General features: G+C 36.7%; 1 protein-coding gene across 1 annotated transcript; it reads right to left on the bottom strand.

The window, feature by feature from the left end:
* Positions 1-3,261: 3,261 nt before the first annotated feature.
* On the bottom strand, positions 3,262-13,724 carry LOC143627150 (putative aquaporin TIP-type RB7-5A). The gene is made up of 3 exons (XM_077097044.1): positions 13,516-13,724; positions 3,874-4,124; positions 3,262-3,686 (listed from the first exon to the last, which is right to left on the bottom strand). The coding sequence occupies exons 1-3, from the start codon at positions 13,640-13,642 to the stop codon at positions 3,312-3,314; spliced, it is 753 nt and encodes a 250-aa protein (XP_076953159.1). The 5' UTR covers positions 13,643-13,724; the 3' UTR covers positions 3,262-3,311.
* Positions 13,725-21,294: the final 7,570 nt, after the last annotated feature.

Here is a 21,294-nt window from a genome sequence, read left to right as displayed (position 1 = left end):
TCTTTAAGTGACAACGAAAATTAGGGAACCAGCATTAATGGATTTTCAAATTTTGAATTATCTAATATGTAATGTTCAAAAATTAGATTATTATAAATGTAATATTATTGAAATGTTGACTATATTTATATATACGGAAATAAATTTATTAATGTAAAAATATAAGTTATAAAAATAACCATGAATTATATGATTTATAAAATAACCATGTATCTAATATATAAAATTATAATCAATTCTGATATAATCAACTACTAAACCATATGAATAATGTAAATATATAATTTATAAAATAACCATGTATGTAATATATAAAATTATAATAAATTCTGATATAATGAACTACTCAATCATATGATTGAAAGTTATAATAATAGTCAACATAATATAATTATTTATTACACAATTTTAATATAATTGAACACTAATTATCAAATCCAATATAATCAATCCAGTATAATCAATTAGAATATTTAAATTTAAAATCAGCACCTTATTACACGGGTAATTGAGGTGGAATAAGGATGGTTAGTCAAATCCTTAATCAATTGTTATATATAAAATTTAAAATCAACACCATATTACATGGTCAACATTTGTATTTTTAGTAAATCTTAAGAATGGTTAATCAAATCATTAATCAATTGAGCCATTAATGATTTAAATTTAAATATTGTAACATATTCTAATTGAAAAATTCCGTAATTAAACATTTTCCTTAATCAAAGGTTTGATTAACTATTTGATTACCCATTAATAACTAAATTCCGTAATTAAACAATTTCCGTAATTAATAAGTCAATGGGTCTACATCCGTAATTATAGTAAAGCTTAATGATTTTTAATAAAATAGTTAATCAAATAATATCTTCTGAAAATAGTTATCATTAATCAATTAATCAAATATTTAAATGAAAGATAATAATAGTTATAGTATACATAATAAAGAAATCGCAATTATAGTTATAATATACATAAAAAATCCGTAATAAAAAATAATAAAATAAAATTGGTTTTAAAAGATAATTATAGTTATAGTATACATAACAAAGAAATTAATTATCTAAATTATATATTATCTATTCTCTAAAAAACATTAAACCTGGTGGGAAGAAACATAAAGCTTGTGCATAAAATCAAACAAAAATAATAAAATAAAATTAGTTTTAAAAGATAATTATAGTTATACTATACATAATAAATAAATCGTAATTATAGTTATAGTATAACTATAATTGTAGTAAACAAATCGTAATTGAATATTAATTATAATTATTAAGTTGAAACATAATTATAAAAGATTCAAAATTCAAACTCAAAATTAAACATTAAATGAAAGATGATAGAGAATATTAAAGAGAATTGATGAATCTTTATTAAATTTATTATTGATTTATTTTATTAAGATGAAAATTAGAGAAGTCATTGATATATACATGAAAAGTTTAATCAACAACCAATAGAAAGAGGAGAAATTGACTTAAACTCTTTTGGTTTAATAGTATAGTTAGATTACTATTAGGGAAACTTGCATTTCATGGCGGGTGTAAAACACGATCACATTACTCTTGGTTTTAGTATTCTAGAGCCTTACATTCTCACTTAAATCTATATGATTTTCAATTATTATTTTACTTTAATTTGTTAAGTATTTGGTTTAATTATTAATCTTTTTATGATCACAACATTAACTAATGTTGTACTTCCATCTTGTGAAGCTATTGTTAACTACTTAACTTCATACAAGCATTTGATGTAAAATCATCATTCTTGATCTTCATGTGAATACTAAGCTCGAGCTTTAATCATTTGATGTATGCTTATTTTTGTTGTTATGACTTAAGATGATCATTAAGTGCTTATAGACCTGAATGTGACTATGACATATTAGGGATGGGCAAATTCGGGACTGGTACCGGTACCGGTACCGGTACCGGTACCGAAATCGGTACCGATTTGGTACCGTCGGTACCGAATCAGTACCAACGTTTTGGATTTCGGTACCGGTACCGGTACGGTACGGGACCGGTATTTCCCGAAATTTCCCAAAAATTTATCTTAAATACCGGTACCGTCCCGGTCCCGTACCGGTACCGGTACCGAACCGAATATTTCGGTACCGGTACCGGTACCAAGAATCCGCGATTTTCGTGACCGGAATTTTCGGGACCGGGACCGGTCGGTACCGGTACGGTCCCGATCTCATCCCTATGACATATATATAATAATCATCAATAATGAACAAGTAACATTATATGTCATACTAATCAAGATCATTATTAAATACAAAGGATTAATTTAAAGTTTAGGTCTACAACGATTAGGTTATACACCTGTTTGTGAGTCATTCAAATTTTTATTCATTGACAAGTAACAGTTTTATTCATGTAGTTTGATCAGAATAGCAATTTCAAACCATATTTTTATTAAAATGACATAAATGTTTACAGAATGGATGACGTTAATCATCTGAACTGAAATGACAAAAACTTGAAACTGCAATATGTATTTTATTCAAATCACATAAATGTTAACAGGACCAATGGATGACGCTAAGCTACTGAACTGAAATGACAAAACAACTGAAATAGCGAAGCGTCCTAGACAAAGAAAGAAAGAAAGTAAAGGGTTGAACCGGTCATTATGGTTCAAGCACAAGAACGAAGACCTTATTTAACTCAAATAGTAATGGCATTATCTTTGTTAGTCTTATTATTTTGTTTGCTTTAAGATATATTGTACATATATTATTAGCAATACCTGATAAAATATTAACCTATTTTCAACCAATAATAATACAACATACCTGATATAATCTCATTAATAATAGAGTCATTGGTAGGTTTTTATGAAGAAGTAATGAAGACAAACCTTTCTACCCTTATGGTTAGAGATGTTGATTCCGTTGAGACCTCCGGGCTCATTAAAACACAAAGTATCTATATGAATCGATGCATACAATATATGAATATATGAAGTAGAAAAAAACCAATAATTCAGTAAACAAACAAATAAAGTATCTAAATGAATCAGTGCAACCAATAAACAATGATAACAGTAAATAATAAGAATACTTGATTATATGGACACTTCCTTCTCATTAACATTTCAAAGTTGCAAACATTACATCTGTTTAAAGGAAGAAAGACGGGGAAAGAAAGAGTACAAGTTCATGAGGGTTTAATGTAAATAATTCACCAACCCTTAAGAATATTTGAAATGGTCCTCAAACAATGAGGATGTTACACCTTCGACCATAAATGAAATCATGAAACACAGATTGAAAAGATAGCGGAACAGGAAAGAAGTTTTTAAGCATAGTCACCAGCAGCTGGAAGTGCCTCATAGGATCCAATGAACACATCACCGTAGATGAGCCCAGCTAGCCCACCACCGATCAATGGGCCGACCCAATAAATCCAGTTTTGAGAGAAGTCTCCAGCAACAACAGCAGGGCCAAATGATCGAGCCGGGTTCATTGATCCACCGCTGAAAGGACCAGCGGCCAAAATGTTGGCTCCAACAATGAACCCAATTGCGATTGGTGCAATAGTGCCGAGTGAACCCTTTTTAGGATCAGCCGCGGTGGCATAAACCGTGTAGACTAGAGCAAAAGTAATAATGATCTCGAAAACAACTCCTTGAATACCACTTAAGCCATCTGCAACTCCGTGTGTTGGGACGGCCTGTCAAATGCCGGATATATAAGCACACATCTAAATTTGTTGACCAAACATTATTTTAGCATATATATATTTTTTATTAGTAACCATCCATGTATGATGACTTAATATGTTTTTAGATGCAAAGTGGGTACAAACTACATATGAGTTTATACTAATATTATACGAATAAAAGTGTAAGAAAACTTACCAATCCACCAGTAACGAATTGAAGGAGAAAGCATGCAACGATGGAACCGAGGCATTGGGCGATCCAGTAAAACAAGCCTGTTATGATGGTGATGTTACCGCCAATCGCCAACCCGAATGTGACAGCTGGATTCAAATGACCACCTGAAATGTTGGCTGCCATTGATACGCCAACAAACAATGCAAGAGCATGGGCTATTGCTATCGCAACTAACCCTGCTGGGTCTAATGCTGCATCTGATGTGAGTTTGCCTGAAATTTATAAAAGTCAACTTTGTATTAAATTCATAATAATTTTGAGATTAAGAACATTAAATTTCTTATACGGTATTGGAAAGTTGCAAGTGTATTATCTTTGGTCCCATATATGTTTATAAAACAAAGATAAATGATTATTATCTTTCATAATTGAAGAGGTAGGTCCCAGCAGAGACCAGTTGGTCCCGCAAGACTCACCTTGAACAGGGTTGTCTGCGCAAAGGCCATCTGCTCCCGCAGGACCCACCATGCTCATAGAATCTTACGCGCAGTACGCAAGCTGTACACGCAGGGAAAGCCTCCCAATGGTGAAGTACCCCGCCTGTTCCCGCAGTTGCGGATACAAGCCATCAGGGAAGGCTACCCGCAGACAGCAAGGCTACACGTACAAGATTAGCTACTTCAGCAGTCACGTGAAGGCATGAGCAAGGCGGGAACAATCCCGCCCAAATGAGCCAGTCTGATTCTGAAAGATCTTTTGTACCATACCTACCAAGGTATGGATAGGACAGACGATCTGACCAGAACAGCCCATGAGCCAATCACAGGGTGACAGCTCACCGACAACAGTGCGAGGAGGAGCACCCTCTAGTACTGTTTGTCACTATTAGCCGCTGCCTACTCACCAACTCTCACTGTGGAGCAGGCGCAGCCTACAGTTGGTGGAATAGTATTACTGTTGGCCGTAACCTATTCACCAACCAGCATGGCCTGCGTACAATCCACAGTCAGTAGGACGTGCATGGTCTACAGTTGGTGGAATAGTGCAGCCGACTTTATTACTGTTGGCTGTAACCTACCCACCAACCAGTATGGCCTGTGCGTAATCCACTGTTGGTTGAACAGGAATACTATTCAGCCGGCTGTACCTTCTAGAAAACCTACCTTCGGCTATAAATACTCCAATATCTTGGAATGGTAAGATCATCTACTATCTCGTATAACTTACTTGATAACTGCTCTAATAGTATTCACATACTTTTATATACAAAGAGCAATATAGACTGATTCTCACGCCGGAGGGTGGTCACAAGGAGGAACCCCCCCTTCTCAGTGACGAGCTTACGGTGTCTGTTTTGCAGGTTCCCGGAAGTACAACCTACTCTGCCGGACCTAACCTTCGTGGGAAACATTACCTGGCCCCCAGATTACCCGTAATCTGCCCGGGGTTGATTAGTGTTTCTTCATTGCCTAGCCAAATGGGCAATTGAATTGGGAGAATATGCGATTCAATACAAGCCGAGACCAGCCATTAAAGGCCAGGTCCTGGCTGATTTTATTGCCGAAGTCCCCGCTGCGCGGGAGAAAGAGTGCCAGGAGGAGGTTCAACCCTCCCCAGCACACGAAATCGATGAGGTCTGGCGACTCTATACTGATGGAGCAGCTAGTAACGAGGGTTCAGGCGCAGGGTTAAAATTAACAAACCCAGCAGGCCAGGAATATACTTATGCTATTCGGCTGGATTTCCCAAGTACGAATAACGAAGCTGAATATGAAGCATTCCTGGCCGGATTGAGGATTGCGCGAAGGATGGGTGTCAAAAATTTGGAAGCCCACGTTGATTCCATGCTAGTGGCAAACCAAATAAACGGGACGTACACGGCTGTGAACCACACAATGGCCCTGTACCTTGCCCAAGCCAAAGCCATCATGCGCGATTTTAATGATTGTAAAGTGATACACGTCAAGCGCAGCGAAAACAAATCTGCGGATGCGTTAAGCAAGCTTGCATCACTGGCCTTCACCCACTTGGGAAAGGACATCCGCGTGGAACTCCTCGAAACACCATCAGTCCCGCACAAGGAAATTTGTGTCATCCAAACCGGTACAGAAACATGGATGACCCCAATAATAAAATACCTTGAAGCAGGAACGTTACCAGAGTCGAAGTCACAGGCAAGAAAACTACGCTGTAAAGCACTAAATTATCAGCTGGTCAATGACACCCTTTACAGACGTAACTTTCTTGGCCCGTTGTTAAGATGCGTGGACAACCAAGATGCTGACTACCTCCTGAGGGAGGTTCACGAAGGCATCTGTGGAGTACACGCAGGCCCCCGCGCTGTGGTAGCCAAGCTAAACAACGCAGGATACTTCTGGCCGGGGATGCATATGGACGCGTTGGCATACATCAGAAAATGCAGATCTTGCCAGCTTTACGCACCCAACACGCATCGCCCGAAAAATGATCTTGTTCCTGTCACTTCCTCGTGGCCATTTCAGAAGTGGGCCATCGACGTGACAGGCCCATTTCCAACAGCAGCTGGGAATGTTCAGTTCCTAGTGGTAGCCATTGACTACTTCACCAAATGGATAGAAGCGAAACCTTTAGCCCAAACGACCGCAAAGCATATCAAAAAATTTATTTGGGAATTTATTATTTGTCGTTTTGGACTTCCACAGAATTTGGTAAGCGACAATGGCACCAACTTTGCTGACAAGAAGCTACAGCAGTGGCTGAAAGAACTTCAAATCACCCACACCTTTACCTCAGTGGCACACCCGCAAGGTAACGGTGAGGTAGAAAGAGCAAACAAGAGCATCGTCGAAGGCATCAAGAAAAGACTCTTGGAACACAGATCCGGCTGGGTGGACGAGCTTCCGCACGTCCTTTGGGCAAACAGAACGCTGAAGAAGACCAGTACGGGAGAAACCCCGTTCAGTCTCACTTATGGCACTGAAGCCATGATCCCAGTCGAAATCGGTTTACCCTCACCAAGGGTCTTAATCCAACCAGAAGACAATGATGCGGAAAGACGGTTAGACCTTATGCTAGCCGAAGAGCGCAGAGACTTAGCCGCCGTGCGTGAAGAAAACTACAAACGACAAATGCAAAAATACTACAACACGCGGGTAAAACTCTGCAACTTCAAGGAAGGAGACTACATACTGCGTAACAACGAGGCTTCGAACCAACAACGCCCAGGAAAGTTGGCCCCGATTTGGGAGGGGCCATACATTATCAAAGAGGTTCTGGGAAAGGGCGCGTACCGGCTCGAAAGGCTCGATGGCACTCCCATCCCTAGAACATGGAATGGAGCTCAATTACGCAAATGTTATATGTAGATCAATTCCAACTTGTAAAGAAAAGGCCTAGAGCCACTTCTAATGGAAATGATTCTCCTTTCATGATGTATTGATAGCTTGTAACCTATGAACTTCCCTTACAGGAAGAAGTAGTTGCGTGTGGAAGGCGGCAATACCCGCATAAACACAACGCCAAAATGTTAAAAAAGTTCTAAGGAAAACCTACACGCAGGTCAGATGTAGGTAAGGTTTAGCCATCCTTGTAGGTGCAAGTGACGGTCTTACCCGCACAATCACATTCAAGGAAGCCAAACTTAACTTACCATCTACCACGTTAAAAGGTTAACTTATGAACACTTAAAAAAGGATAAGAAAAACCTACACGCAGGTCAGATATAGGTCTAAAGTTAAAGCCATCCTTCTAAGTGCAAGTGACGGTTACACCCGCACAATCACGAAAGAGGGAGCAAAAACTTTAGTCCATTATCAACCACGTTCAAAGGTTTAACTTAATGCCTTAGAAATTTTGAAAAACCTACACGCAGGTCAGATAGAGGGTAAAGGTTAGCCATCCTACCAAGTGCAAGTGACGGTTTTACCCGCACAATCACGAAGGAGGAGGCGAAACTTTAGCCCATCATCAACCACGTTCAAAGGTTCTTATTCTAAACACTTGGGAAATTGCTAATTTAAACTAAGTATGCAAGTCATAAGTTTATAAAGCAAAGAACCCAAGGAAGGAAATAACAATCTTATACGCAAAGAGATTAATATTTCACAATCATTTACAAGAATGGCTGGGTAACTACCCGCCTAAAAGAAATCTATACAAAGCTAAGTCTATCCTACCAGCGGGAAGGGATCTTCAGGATCAGGCTTCAGGGCCACCTCCGCTTGGGCCAGCACCATCAGAGCGCGGCTGCCCAAGGAAAGCCTTAAGGATGTTTAGCCCATCATCAGCAGCAGCAGCTTCATTCACCTTCTCCACCACTGGATGCGGGAAGGCAGCGTACTGGTTCACAGCTTGGTCATAAGCAGCTTCAGTGTTAACATTGAACAAAGGGAAGTTGGAGGGCGGAAAGCCTCTCTCAGCAAACCCTAGACCAAGCAGGAAGCCAGTCTTCTGCCCATCCTCATGAGAAGCGTTGAGGGCTGCGCTCATCGCATCGTCATAAGAGGTCTCTGAAAGGACCTGACGCACAACCTACAAAAGAATAAAGTTAGAACATTTTCTAATTACGAGCAGAAAGCGTAAAGAAAAAGAGGATACCTGAGGCAACGCTTCTCGAAGCAACCATTGGAGGGTAGCTTGACTTTCTTTACAAGCACGTTCGGCTCCGCTTTTATCAAGGTTGGCAAGTTGAACTTCCTTGGCGGCAGCTTCTTCGACGCTTTTGAGTTTCCTTTCAGTACGGTCAAGCACCCCCCTCTGGTCAAGGATTTCCTGCAGCTTCTTGGCATCTTCCATTGCCAAGGCGTCATGAGCATGCTGTAGAGCCTTTAATTTGCATTTAAGCTGCTCATTCTCTTCGCGAAGTGGCTCAGCAACAGCTTCAGCCTTGGCAGCCCTCTCAGTTGAGTTTCGCGCAGTCTCCTTGGCCAGCCGAAGCTGTTCATTCACAGCTTGGGCAGCCTTGGAGCGGGCCTCGAGTCGCGCCTGGACTTCAACCTCAAGGGCCTTGAATGCCTTCTCCTTCTCGGCTGCGGCAGCGGCCAACTGCCGGTTCTCCTCCCGAAGAGCCCGCGCTTCAGATATATCTTTGGCGCGAGCTGCTTTTAACTTGTCGTTTTCACGACAAAGCAGCTCGACGCGGGGCTGCGTTCGGGCTTGGAGAACCCGAAGCTCATTGGTTAGCCTACCCTCTTGGTAGCTAGCCATGGCTTCCCCCAACGCACCATGAGGAGCAGCGTGGCGAGCCCAGTCCACGCACTCCACAGGGGTGCGAAGGGTTGTTCCTCGGCGTATGTTCCATCTTGGAACATACACTTCATTGGAATCCGACACTGCAAAAGAAACAAAGGCAGTTAGGAAAAGATGATAAAAATATGTAAAGGAAAAGGAACCCTACGTACCTGTAGGGTCAATAACTGGCCGATAGCCGCCAAACCCATCACCTGAACCTAAAGGAAATCCATCCAACAGGTCAGGCAGACGGGAAGGTGGCACAGATCGGCGGGAAGCTTGGCGCATACCTGAAGGTCCGGCCGTCGGTGCCGGTGGCGCAGGTATAGTGGCAGCCGCTGTGGTAGCCATGGTTGGCGCCACCTCCTCAGCAACAGTAACCGCCGGCTCCGTGAAGGATGCTGTAAAAATTGCACTCACGGCCGGCGGAGACACCTCAGCTGGAACAGCCTCAGGAAGGCTGGAACCAGCGGAAGCAGGCGTAGACGCCTGGGTCGATGCCTCGGGAAGGCTGACCGAGCCTACCGTCATTGGCGGGGGAATACTTGCTCCAACTCCACCCTGGAATGCGTCAACATCCACACCTACATAAGCAAAAGTGTTAGAAAAATTTATTTTAAACAACAAATCTAGACAAGAATTATGGGGGTACTTACGGGGTTTCTTGAGCTTGAACGCACGGACGAGCGGGGGCGAACCCGATGGAGCCGGCCTCTTGACACCGGTAACCGTCGTTGCCGCTGCCTCCTCGGAGGTGACACCTGCAGCCTCCGGAGCGGTGGTCTCTTCACCACCGGGCTTCCCCGCCACCTCTGCATTATCTGACTCCGAGTCAGATAGGACTACCGGGTCGGCCGTAGAGGCCACCTTCTCCTTGCCCTTCGCGACGGCAGCCTTTCTCTTCCGCACCAGTGGAGGACCTTCTGCGGATTCCTCAGAAGAAGAAATGTCATGAACTCCAGCAGCAGGCACAGCTTTGAGAGGTTCAGGGTAGAAGATAGGCTTACCTGGCCGTCGGTGGCTCAGGATCTCTTGGCCTGGCGGGTAAACCTCCACGAACCGACCCGCAGTCTGCTCGAGGATGGGCAACTCGTTCTCGTCCAGAGCACGAGTACCCATCCGCGCAGGACCATCTTCCTCCCGCGGATTCAGGAGCGACTGAAGATCGTTACCCTCTGAAATCAACAAGAAAGTTAGAAAAAATCGTAGTCAGCAAAAAAGAAACAAGACATACCATAAGGGGTAGAGTTCGAACCATATTCAAGGACGATCGGAACCTTATCCGCATTCGCCGCCTTCCACACCCGGCTCATCCCCAGCATCACCATCGCCGACTCCGGAAAACGGAAAACCGGGGACTGGACCCGGGATATCTTCGAAAACCATTCCGCCTCCTCGTAGTTAAGGGCGGGAAGGTTCGGAAGCGCCTGGCCATTCTTAAACTTCATGGCGATGGGGACGGCGCGAGCGGATATGAAGAAGAACTCTCTTCTCCATGAGCGAAGACTCCGCTCGGTGGTACAAATCTTTAAACCCTTTATACGGGTTGTAAGAGTGTACCACCCCTGGATGCACCTCCAAGTGTAGAAGGTCATCAGACGGTCAACAAAGGGCTCAAGGCCCAGTATCCGGCACACCCACTCAAAGTGCCGGACCTTGGCAATGGCCATGGGGTGCACCTCTGTCAGGTGCACACCGTGCCTCTCCAGGACACGGTACACAAACTTTGTCAACGGAAACCTAAGGTTTCCGTAGACAAAGAATGCAGCATAAACCCCGATCTTGCCACTAGGGGCATCGTACACAGTATGGTGGGGTTCAGGAAACTCAGGCTCGAGAGACTCGAGCATGAACTTCCTGACGATATACTGGTACAGATCGACAGGAAGAGAACACTGGCACTCGCCAGCAGTCTTCTGATCATCAGTATCATGAGAAGACATGGTGGAAAGAAGAAAGTGATTTCGGGAAAATGCTTGCCTGAAAAGGGGAGTATTTGCCGGAAATCACTAAGAAGAAGAAGAAAGGTGAAAGTGTGAATTACAGATAACTCTCTCCTCCTTTATATAGTAATCGCAATTAATGCGGTGAATTTAATGCGGAGGAGAGAGAAATCAAAGGTGCAATGAAACTATGACACGTGGCAAAAAGCAGGCTGGCAACAGCTGTTGAAAGGACGTGTGCCAGTAATTTCGCGGCCACGCGCCTGAAAAATCACGCCCACGCGCCTGAAAAAACGACTGGAATGACCATGTTCTGTCACGTCACCATAACTTCCTGCACGTCCTGACACAGCCAGAAGAAACTGTCGCACGACGTCTCAGAGGTTTGGACTGTTCTTATCTTTTCACCAACTCTTCGAATTTCAAAATTCAAAATTCGAAAATATTAAAAAGTAAGCGGGAAAATATCCCTTACCCCTTGGCAAACAAGTAACCGTAAGACGGCTGCGGGTACAGTGTTAAGGCAAAACCCTTCACATACCTAGCACCCGCAGGGAATTGAAGCCAAGAAAACCTTGGTAAACAAGTAACCGTAAGACGGCTGCGGGTACAGTGTTAAGGCAGAACCCTTCACATACCTAGCACCCGCAGGGAATTGAAGCCAAGTACCCCGGCAACCAAGTAACTATAAGACGGGTGCGGGTACAGTGTAAAGGCAAAACCCTTCACATACCTAGCACCCGCAGGGAATTGACGCCAGGAATACCTTGGAAGTAAAGTAACCGTAAGACGAGTGCGGGTACAGTGTAAAGGCAAAACCCTTCACATACCTAGCGCTCCGCTGGGAATTGAAACCAAGAAGGATCTTCTGGGCAATGCTTGCGGAAACGGAAGTAACATCCCCGCATAGCGGGAACATCGAGAACTACGTTGTTTGAAGCTCCAAGATGGAATTGGTGGTCTTAACATAATTGATCACTATGTTCAAAACTACCAAAACCTCATGGAAAATACATACAACTGGGACTCAACGCTCCTGACTTGCGAGGAGGTTACAGACCTACCCGCATCATACCCAGAGACCAAGCAGGAAACTCGGGCATTTCTGCAAGTGACAAGGACTTCCCATGGAAAACCTTACAAAACCCTTTTCAAAACCCTTTGCTTAAGTCCAAAAGTTCACCTCACTTTATTAAACACGCATGAGAAGAACATTGGACTGGGGGGACTTGAAGAGGTAGGTCCCAGCAGAGACCAGTTGGTCCCGCAAGACTCACCTTGAACAGGGTTGTCTGCGCAAAGGCCATCTGCTCCCGCAGGACCCACCATGCTCATAGAATCTTACGCGCAGTACGCAAGCTGTACACGCAGGGAAAGCCTCCCAATGGTGAAGTACCCCGCCTGTTCCCGCAGTTGCGGATACAAGCCATCAGGGAAGGCTACCCGCAGACAGCAAGGCTACACGTACAAGATTAGCTACTTCAGCAGTCACGTGAAGGCATGAGCAAGGCGGGAACAATCCCGCCCAAATGAGCCAGTCTGATTCTGAAAGATCTTTTGTACCATACCTACCAAGGTATGGATAGGACAGACGATCTGACCAGAACAGCCCATGAGCCAATCACAGGGTGACAGCTCACCGACAACAGTGCGAGGAGGAGCACCCTCTAGTACTGTTTGTCACTATTAGCCGCTGCCTACTCACCAACTCTCACTGTGGAGCAGGCGCAGCCTACAGTTGGTGGAATAGTATTACTGTTGGCCGTAACCTATTCACCAACCAGCATGGCCTGCGTACAATCCACAGTCAGTAGGACGTGCATGGTCTACAGTTGGTGGAATAGTGCAGCCGACTTTATTACTGTTGGCTGTAACCTACCCACCAACCAGTATGGCCTGTGCGTAATCCACTGTTGGTTGAACAGGAATACTATTCAGCCGGCTGTACCTTCTAGAAAACCTACCTTCGGCTATAAATACTCCAATATCTTGGAATGGTAAGATCATCTACTATCTCGTATAACTTACTTGATAACTGCTCTAATAGTATTCACATACTTTTATATACAAAGAGCAATATAGACTGATTCTCACGCCGGAGGGTGGTCACAAGGAGGAACCCCCCCTTCTCAGTGACGAGCTTACGGTGTCTGTTTTGCAGGTTCCCGGAAGTACAACCTACTCTGCCGGACCTAACCTTCGTGGGAAACATTACCTGGCCCCCAGATTACCCGTAATCTGCCCGGGGTTGATTAGTGTTTCTTCAATAATAATTAACTTTATATCATATATACGTATTGAATCAAATGCATGTATAAGTACATTCACTAACCAAGAATCAGAACTTTCATATGTCAAGCTCAAAATTGAAATCCATTTTTATAGCTTTATTTTGGTTTATTTAAGTGTAAATGGTGTCCTTATGTAACATATAAACCTTCAAGTCATAGAATTTTGTAAAACTCGAAACTCAACAACAAAATATGAACACGTGTTAGAAACATTAACATACCGTAAGCGATGGCTGATCCAACACCAGCAAATACAAAAAGAAGGGTGGCAATGAATTCGGCTAAGTAGGTCTTGAGTGAACCAGCACTCAAAGAGTCACCAATGGAACCAATAGCCAATTTCACCATTTTTAGGATTGGAGAGAGAGCACTAAAAGTGAGAATGTGATATGGTTGACTTGCTAAATGTGTGATTTGCAAATGGGTTCATCAAGCTTAATATAGTGCATGATTTCATAATTTTATAATAACTCAATTATTTACCTTTTAAGTGGGGTTGATATAACTTGTGGCTATGAAGGGCCCATTGTATAGATAATTTGTGCTGGCACCGACCGTGGGGCCAAGATGGCTACTTTATGACCGTTGATTGGAGCCGATCCACCGGCCTCCATTTGAATATATTTGTTGCATAAGACATTTCATAGGTTAAATAACTCATTTATATAATTAGAAGTGTAAAATGAATAATGTGAAAACAGTTTTAAATAACTTTAGTAACACTTTTATATGTATTTTAATTGTTAGTCCTTATCAGTTATTAGTTCACAACAGTGCAACATTAATACATCATGGATTCATGGTACTAGTGATTTGGTCCACAAATTTTGTTCATTTGTTTCTATTGAGGGCCGAAAGTGGGAGGCGAAATGTAATACTATAAACAGATTTATACATACTATTAAAGCAAGGAACAATTTTCACATGTCATAATTCTAAGGTATCCACATAGGATGCCACCTTATTGCCGTGTCACCCCTTACCTTTCTTAAGCATTCCAACTCAGCAAGTAACCTATATCTAACCCATTAACCCATTTAAGCTTATTTTCTCGCGGGTCTTGGATATCCATTTAACCCATTAACCCGTAAATTCAATTACTATATTTAAACCATAACATTTCTTAAATTTTTACCCCTAATCAACTTTTTCTCTCTCTTTTTATATTTTAGCCGGATCTCCTTTCTCCTATTCATATATTCCGACGAATATGGATGTAGATTTGTATTAATTTTCCGGTAAGTATATATTTTATAATAAACTTCCGATCTTGATCTATCTATTTCTGGCAACATTAAATTTTTTTCCGGTTATTGTTTCCTCTAACCTTTTTATCTTTATTCTCTTTGTTAACTGATTTTATTAAAATCAGTTTAGGTTGTAAATCATAAACGACGATGAAGGTTATATGTTGACGTATTAATTTTTTCCGGTAAGATTTTTCGTTGAGTTTTTCCGGCTATGTGTTATACCTTTAACAATCGTTGCTTTTAATTATTTCAGGTTATCTACCCGATTTATTTGCTTAAGTTTTCTTTTTAGTTTGTTAATCAAAATCTTATATTCCATTTTTTCATTTTTCCGGTAAGTATTTCCGGTTAGGTTTTCCTGATATTTGTTTTACCTATAACAATGGTTGCATAATATCAACATTAATATTCTACTTTATAATATCAGGTGAGTGTCACGGCTTATATAATCTATTTTCTGGTGACACCTTTAATTTTCCTGTTTCCGGTAACACCTTTAATTTTTTCCGGTTATTAGTTACAATTAAAATAATCCATAATATCAATATTAATATTCGTTTTTATTATTTCAGGTAAATGTCCGATTCATATAATCTAATTCCCGGATTGATCATGAGTTTATAATATGTATAGATTTTAATTTTAATATTAATGTATATTTCATTTTTGAATATTCATGTATATTCATTTTAAATTTTGTTACATAAAAGATAATATTATTGTATATCGGAGATCCAAGATTAGTTGATCTGTATTTTTTTTTTCGGCGTGTGTTAATCCATTGTCCCAAAATTATTATTAGTTTGACTTTCCTTATCTTTTTAAATAACCTAATTAACATGAATATTGTAATTTATATACATTAATTATCCCATTAACACATTTGATATACTTTGACTTTCCTTAATTTATAAACAAACAAAATTTTAATTTAATTTGAATTATTTCTAAATAATCAGTTGATAGTCAAAGTGAATAAGTTTATTTGGTATTCGAAAATATTCAAGTTAATATTAAACTTAATTTTAATGTTTTTTGACCATCAAGTAAATAAGTTAATTTGTTATATTTTTGGTACAAGTTAATATTAAAATATTTATCCATATTTTACATAATAATAATTTTACTAAAATTGATAAAAAAAAAATTAATGTCGTGTTTTGATAAATTTAAACACGATATGTTTTCTATTTATAGTACAATATATTATAATTACAAATTTATTTATCATTTCTAATTATATTAAAGTTTACATAAATAAGTTATTAATTTATACTACATAATCTATAAATAAGTGAATAAGTAATAATGAAATAAATAAATAATTAGACGATTTAAGGTAAGTTCTAACACATTTGCATTATTGAAAAGTAAATAAGGAAATAAGTAATTATTAAAACGAATAAGTCGTTTGAATATTAACGTATCCATTTATTTTGGTTATATATTGACTAAATTGATTTTCGAAACTATTGAAGTTAGTATTAAAGTAAATAAGGTAATTGTTTTTATATGAAAAATAAATTAATTGTCAAAGTTTAAAATGGAATATTGTTACTTCAAATATTAAAGTTAATAAGTTAATTTTAAGTAAATAAGGAAATATTCAAACGAATTAAAGACAAATAATTAGATGTTTTATTGATGTTGTTATGTAAAATCAAAAATTTACATAATACGGAGTAAAAAACGACATGATTTCTCGGTAATATCATAATTACTATATGTTTGTTATAGTACAATATATTATAATTACACATTTATTTATCATTTCTAATTATATTAAAGTTTACATAAATAAGTTATTAATTTATACTACATAATTTATAAATAAGTAAATAAGTAATAAGGAAATAAATAAATAATTAGATGATTTAAGGTAACTTCTAACACATTTGAATTATTTGAAAAGGAAATAAGTAAATAATTAAACAAATAAGTCGTTTTAATATTAAAGTATCCATATATTTTGGTTATATGTTGACTAAATTGATTTTCGAAACTATTGAAGTTAATATTAAAGTAAATAAATTAATTCTTTTTATATTTACAAATAAATTAATTGTCAAAGTTTAAAATTGTGTATTGTTAGTTCAAATATTAAAGCTAATATTAAAGCTATTAAAGTAAATAAATAAATAATTAAACGAATTAAGGTAGGTCGTTTGAATATTAAAGTATCCATATATTTTTGGTATATGTTGACTAAATTAATTTTCGAAACTATTAAACTTAATATTAAAGTAAATAAGGTAATTGTTTTTTTATTAAACAATTACCGAATTTTTACAGTTGGACTTTGACCATACTTTCAAAAACCGAATTTTAATAGGTTAAGAATTTGAATATTTTTATTAATATTACTTGACTCTAATTTTGATAAATGTGTATGTTATTATAATTTTAATTATAATAATTAATAATAATAACTTAATTTCAAATGATGCACTTACCGTTTAATTAATATTCATGATGTAATACCATATAATTCGTCTAAAATAATCCGTTCTTATAAATATAACATTTACAACTCATTTAAATTCAAAACATATATGTATATTTTACGTTTTCTATAATTCCTGCTCATGTATTACACGGATCAGTCGCTAGGTTATTTAATTCAAAAGTGGATTTTTTTAAGATGGAAAATTTACTAACTATATATATATATATTTTCAGTCTGACATTTGTTAGAAATATTTCAAATTTGCAGCAACCAAGCAAGTCTGAGAGACTTACAATGCACAGTTGATCATTCATTTTAAATTTCATAGATAGCCATAAACCATATTCAAATACATTATCTACTAATATATGTTTTAAATTGTATTTTAATCACCATGTTTATTGTACAAAAGGATAATACTTTTCTTGACCTAATATAAGTTTTGACTTCAAATCAATTCTTAAGTTGACAACCATTAATTTACATTAAATATTATATTTTTAAACACATAATAATAAGGCATAAAATTATTTAAACATAATTGTCAAACAAATAGTGGTTGCTAAAAAATAAAACACATGTTCTCTTCAATTTATACATTTTTTCTCCGTAAAATAACTATTAATGAACATGGAATGTTTTCTTAATTTATTCATGTTATTCCATAAGGAAAAAATGTTTATTGATTATTTATAATTTTAAAGTTTAAACAAAATTAAATTTCTATTTTCGTCACTGCCAAATTAGCATGTACGAGATATAAAAAAAAATTTAATCTCCTGAGTAGATGCAATTCTCTAAATGGGTAAAAAAATATATAGCTACAAAGGAAACGGGTTAAATGGGTACATATTGAAATAAATATAAAGTTAATAAGCACAATCTATTAAAACAATATAAGATTATTATTATTATATGTATTCAATGATTATTTAACACAATTTATCTACAAAAGAGTTATACAAAATTGAATGAGAAAGTTTTTTCATATTTCCTGAATAATATATATTAGGAATCAAATATATGTAACTATAGTTGATTGAAACTTAATATGTTATTGAATATTGATTAATACTTTATTTTAAAGATCAATTAATTATTGTATTATAAAAAACTAAATTTAGATTTTTGATTGTCATAATAATTTGTTTTGTAACATATTTTTATAATATACTTATAAAAAGAATTGTCTTAAATATTGTTCATCTTTTGACACATTTTAACATTGATGTGTAATAAATGTTTTAAATTGATGTGTAAATAAACACGGGTACTATTTTAGAGTAATAAGCATTACGGTTATTGGTGTGTAATAAATTTCTTACATAGAGTTCATCTTTTGAATCAACATTGAGATAATAGTTTTGTTGTATCGACATTGTAAAATTGTTTTATTGATTTGGAGACTAATTTCTTTTGTTTGCTTATTATTGTACTAATGGTATAAGTTATAAAATAAGTTAACTTTTTATTTATTTTTGTTATTCTTTGTATTTTTTATATATGATTCAATAAGTTATAATATCTTATAATTCATGTAAAATTATCATTTGTTTACAAGTACAACATTTGCATTTCATTAAATTTATATGATGTTATTTCTTTTTTCTATATTGGTTTGTTGGAGGACGGAAATTATGAAGATCATGTTGGTATAAGACTGTTAATATCTAATATTTTCATGACTTTTGTTATAAACTTAAGTTTATTTAATTAGTAACTTTATATGTAGACAATGTTATTTTATATATCTCCAGTATAGAGATATATGATATCTTTTTGTTTGTAAATTTTATGATATCTTATGATTGTTTATATACATTTTGTTACATATCAAATTTCAACCCGTGTTACACACGGGTTATATCCTAGTATTTTAATAATATTTGAGTTATATTTTCTCTCAGACTAATTAAAAAAAGATTATTTATGGTATTTGAACACTTATCACTAAAGGTGTCAATATTGTCTAATTGACTGGTTGGTCGGTTAACAGGCTGCGGGTTGACAGGTTGAAATGTGTTACCCGTGCCCGGCCCGTATTATTATTATTATTATCAAATATTCGAACCATAACCCGCACACACATATAAATCCTAGTCGATCCAAACATGATCCGTTTACCCTTAACACAAACACAAACACATATTCCCGGGTTGATCAAAAGATAAACCCGTTTAACCCATTTAGAGTTAGATGATTAATATGAATATATTGTTTGAAAAATATTTAAAAAAAATAAAATTGATTGGAAATTGGAAGTGTTCTTCTAGAAAATGAAAACATAAAAAACAAAAATATAATATAATTATAAAGTTACTTTCATATACTTAAATTAAACGAGTTAACAACTCAACCCATTTTTATGCGTGACAACCCGAACCAACTTGTTTTTAAAACTGGTCAACGTGAACCTGACATGTTTATTAAATGTGTCGTGTTAATCAACCAAAAACCTGTTTTTCTTCGTGTCAGGTTCGAATTGTGTCAACAATTGTCGCCCCCCAACTCATCGCTACAAACAAAATTATCATGATTCATGAAAGCTATGCAAAATTGCAAATATCTTTTTCTAAATGGTTCAAAGTATAATTTTGGATATTAAAAAGTTAACATTAACAATTAACACCTCATACAATTTAAATCCAGAATATGCTGATTAATAAGACATGACACTTTAATTTAAGTATTGTTAGTATTAATCAATATCCATTGAATAAATCAAGTATGTGGAGCTTTGAATAATTGAGTGGATAAGCGACGTTCATTTAAATATTAGCACAAAACAAGAGCTTAATATGTTTATTTAATTTGATTAGTGACGATCATGGTGCATTTTTAATTAAAAGTGTGGAACAAAAAATTGGGGATTAGTTGTCATGTTTTAAATAAGTACGTGCCAACAAGATTGCAAAGTTTAATGATTGCATTGGATTGCCAACAAGATCAGTTGTCACAAAAGCATCTCTAAACCTTCACAGAATATGCTAGGCAGTGAAAATAAACAAGTTTTAGATTGTCATATTTAGCATGTTTAATAAAACTGTGTCCGGGTTAATCGGTTAATTAAACTAGTCATGCTCAACTTGATATATTTAATCCGTTTACAGCAATATGTTTAATTAAGCAGTCGACTCACCAACCCAATTTTAACTAGTTTAGCCTACTTTGTTACTCATCAAACCGATGTAACACGTTTGTAACTTGATTATTACCCACCAACCCACTTGACGTGTATAGATAAATGGGTTAAATGTGTCGTGTTTGCGTTATACGATTCAGAATGCATGCAACTTAGGGTTGATAATTTTAACACGAAAAAGTTGGAATCTGGAACACATGTGTTTTCTTGTAATGATTTAAACGAAATTAAGACATATGGAAGAGAAAAATCACAAAATTAGAACACAATGGGGACTCAAAACGATGAACGGATTCATGAGGGTACAAATGAAGAAATCGAGAGAATATAAAGATGGATTGAGTATTTTACCAAAATGGGGTGAGTGGAAAATTTATTTACCAAAATGGGTGACTTTAAAAGTATTTTACCAAATTAGGTGATTCTTGAAACCTCATTTTCTCATTCCTAACCTTATTGGGTATAAAAACTTTCTATAATTTTATTTTTATCCAAATTAAATGGGCCACAATATTAAATTGAAAAATAAATTTTACATGTTTATTTCTCATCTCGTTTTTATTCAATTTTTTTAGACTTAGATTTATTCTTTTCACTTACTAAGTTATTTTCTAGAAAAGTATTAGCTCATTCGTTTTATGTTTGTTATGGTAATACTATTATTTATATATGTTTCAAAAACTTTTTGAAAACAATCAAGAGAGTTCGAATAAACGTCTTTTTAACTTAATGAAAAGAAAAGGCTTAGCTCGAAAAACTATAGGGATGTTTTAAATGTTCGTGGCTCGCCGCTTGTTTAAAGTTCGCTTGATTAAAGTCGATTCGAAAAAAGCTCGATCATATATATGTAAACGAGCCTCGCAAAGCCCGCGCGATTTTGAATCATGTAGGTTTTGTTTTGTTGAGCTTTTCTATTCCTTATTTTCAATTTAAAAATGTTTTTTTTATTATTTGTTTTCTAATAAACGTTTCGCATAGTTAGAAACAACATAAGTTTTTTTTTAATTTAAAAATGTTTTTTGTATCATTTTTTGCACCACCTGGTAAGCCGTTTACAATAACTCGACATTTCAAAACACCTTTTTTTTAATATTTAATCATCTGAAGAAAACAAGGTGAAATAAGCATGTATATTATTTTTTTTTTCAATTCAGTTTTTTTT

This window comes from Bidens hawaiensis, unplaced genomic scaffold (assembly GCF_021521415.1).
Source record: "Bidens hawaiensis isolate Kalapana, Puna unplaced genomic scaffold, B.hawaiensis_p1.1 tig00004599_1, whole genome shotgun sequence".
Lineage (NCBI taxonomy): Eukaryota > Viridiplantae > Streptophyta > Magnoliopsida > Asterales > Asteraceae > Bidens > Bidens hawaiensis.
The sequence above is the reverse complement of the archived record's forward strand: the minus strand, read 5'-3'. Positions and strand labels throughout refer to the sequence as shown.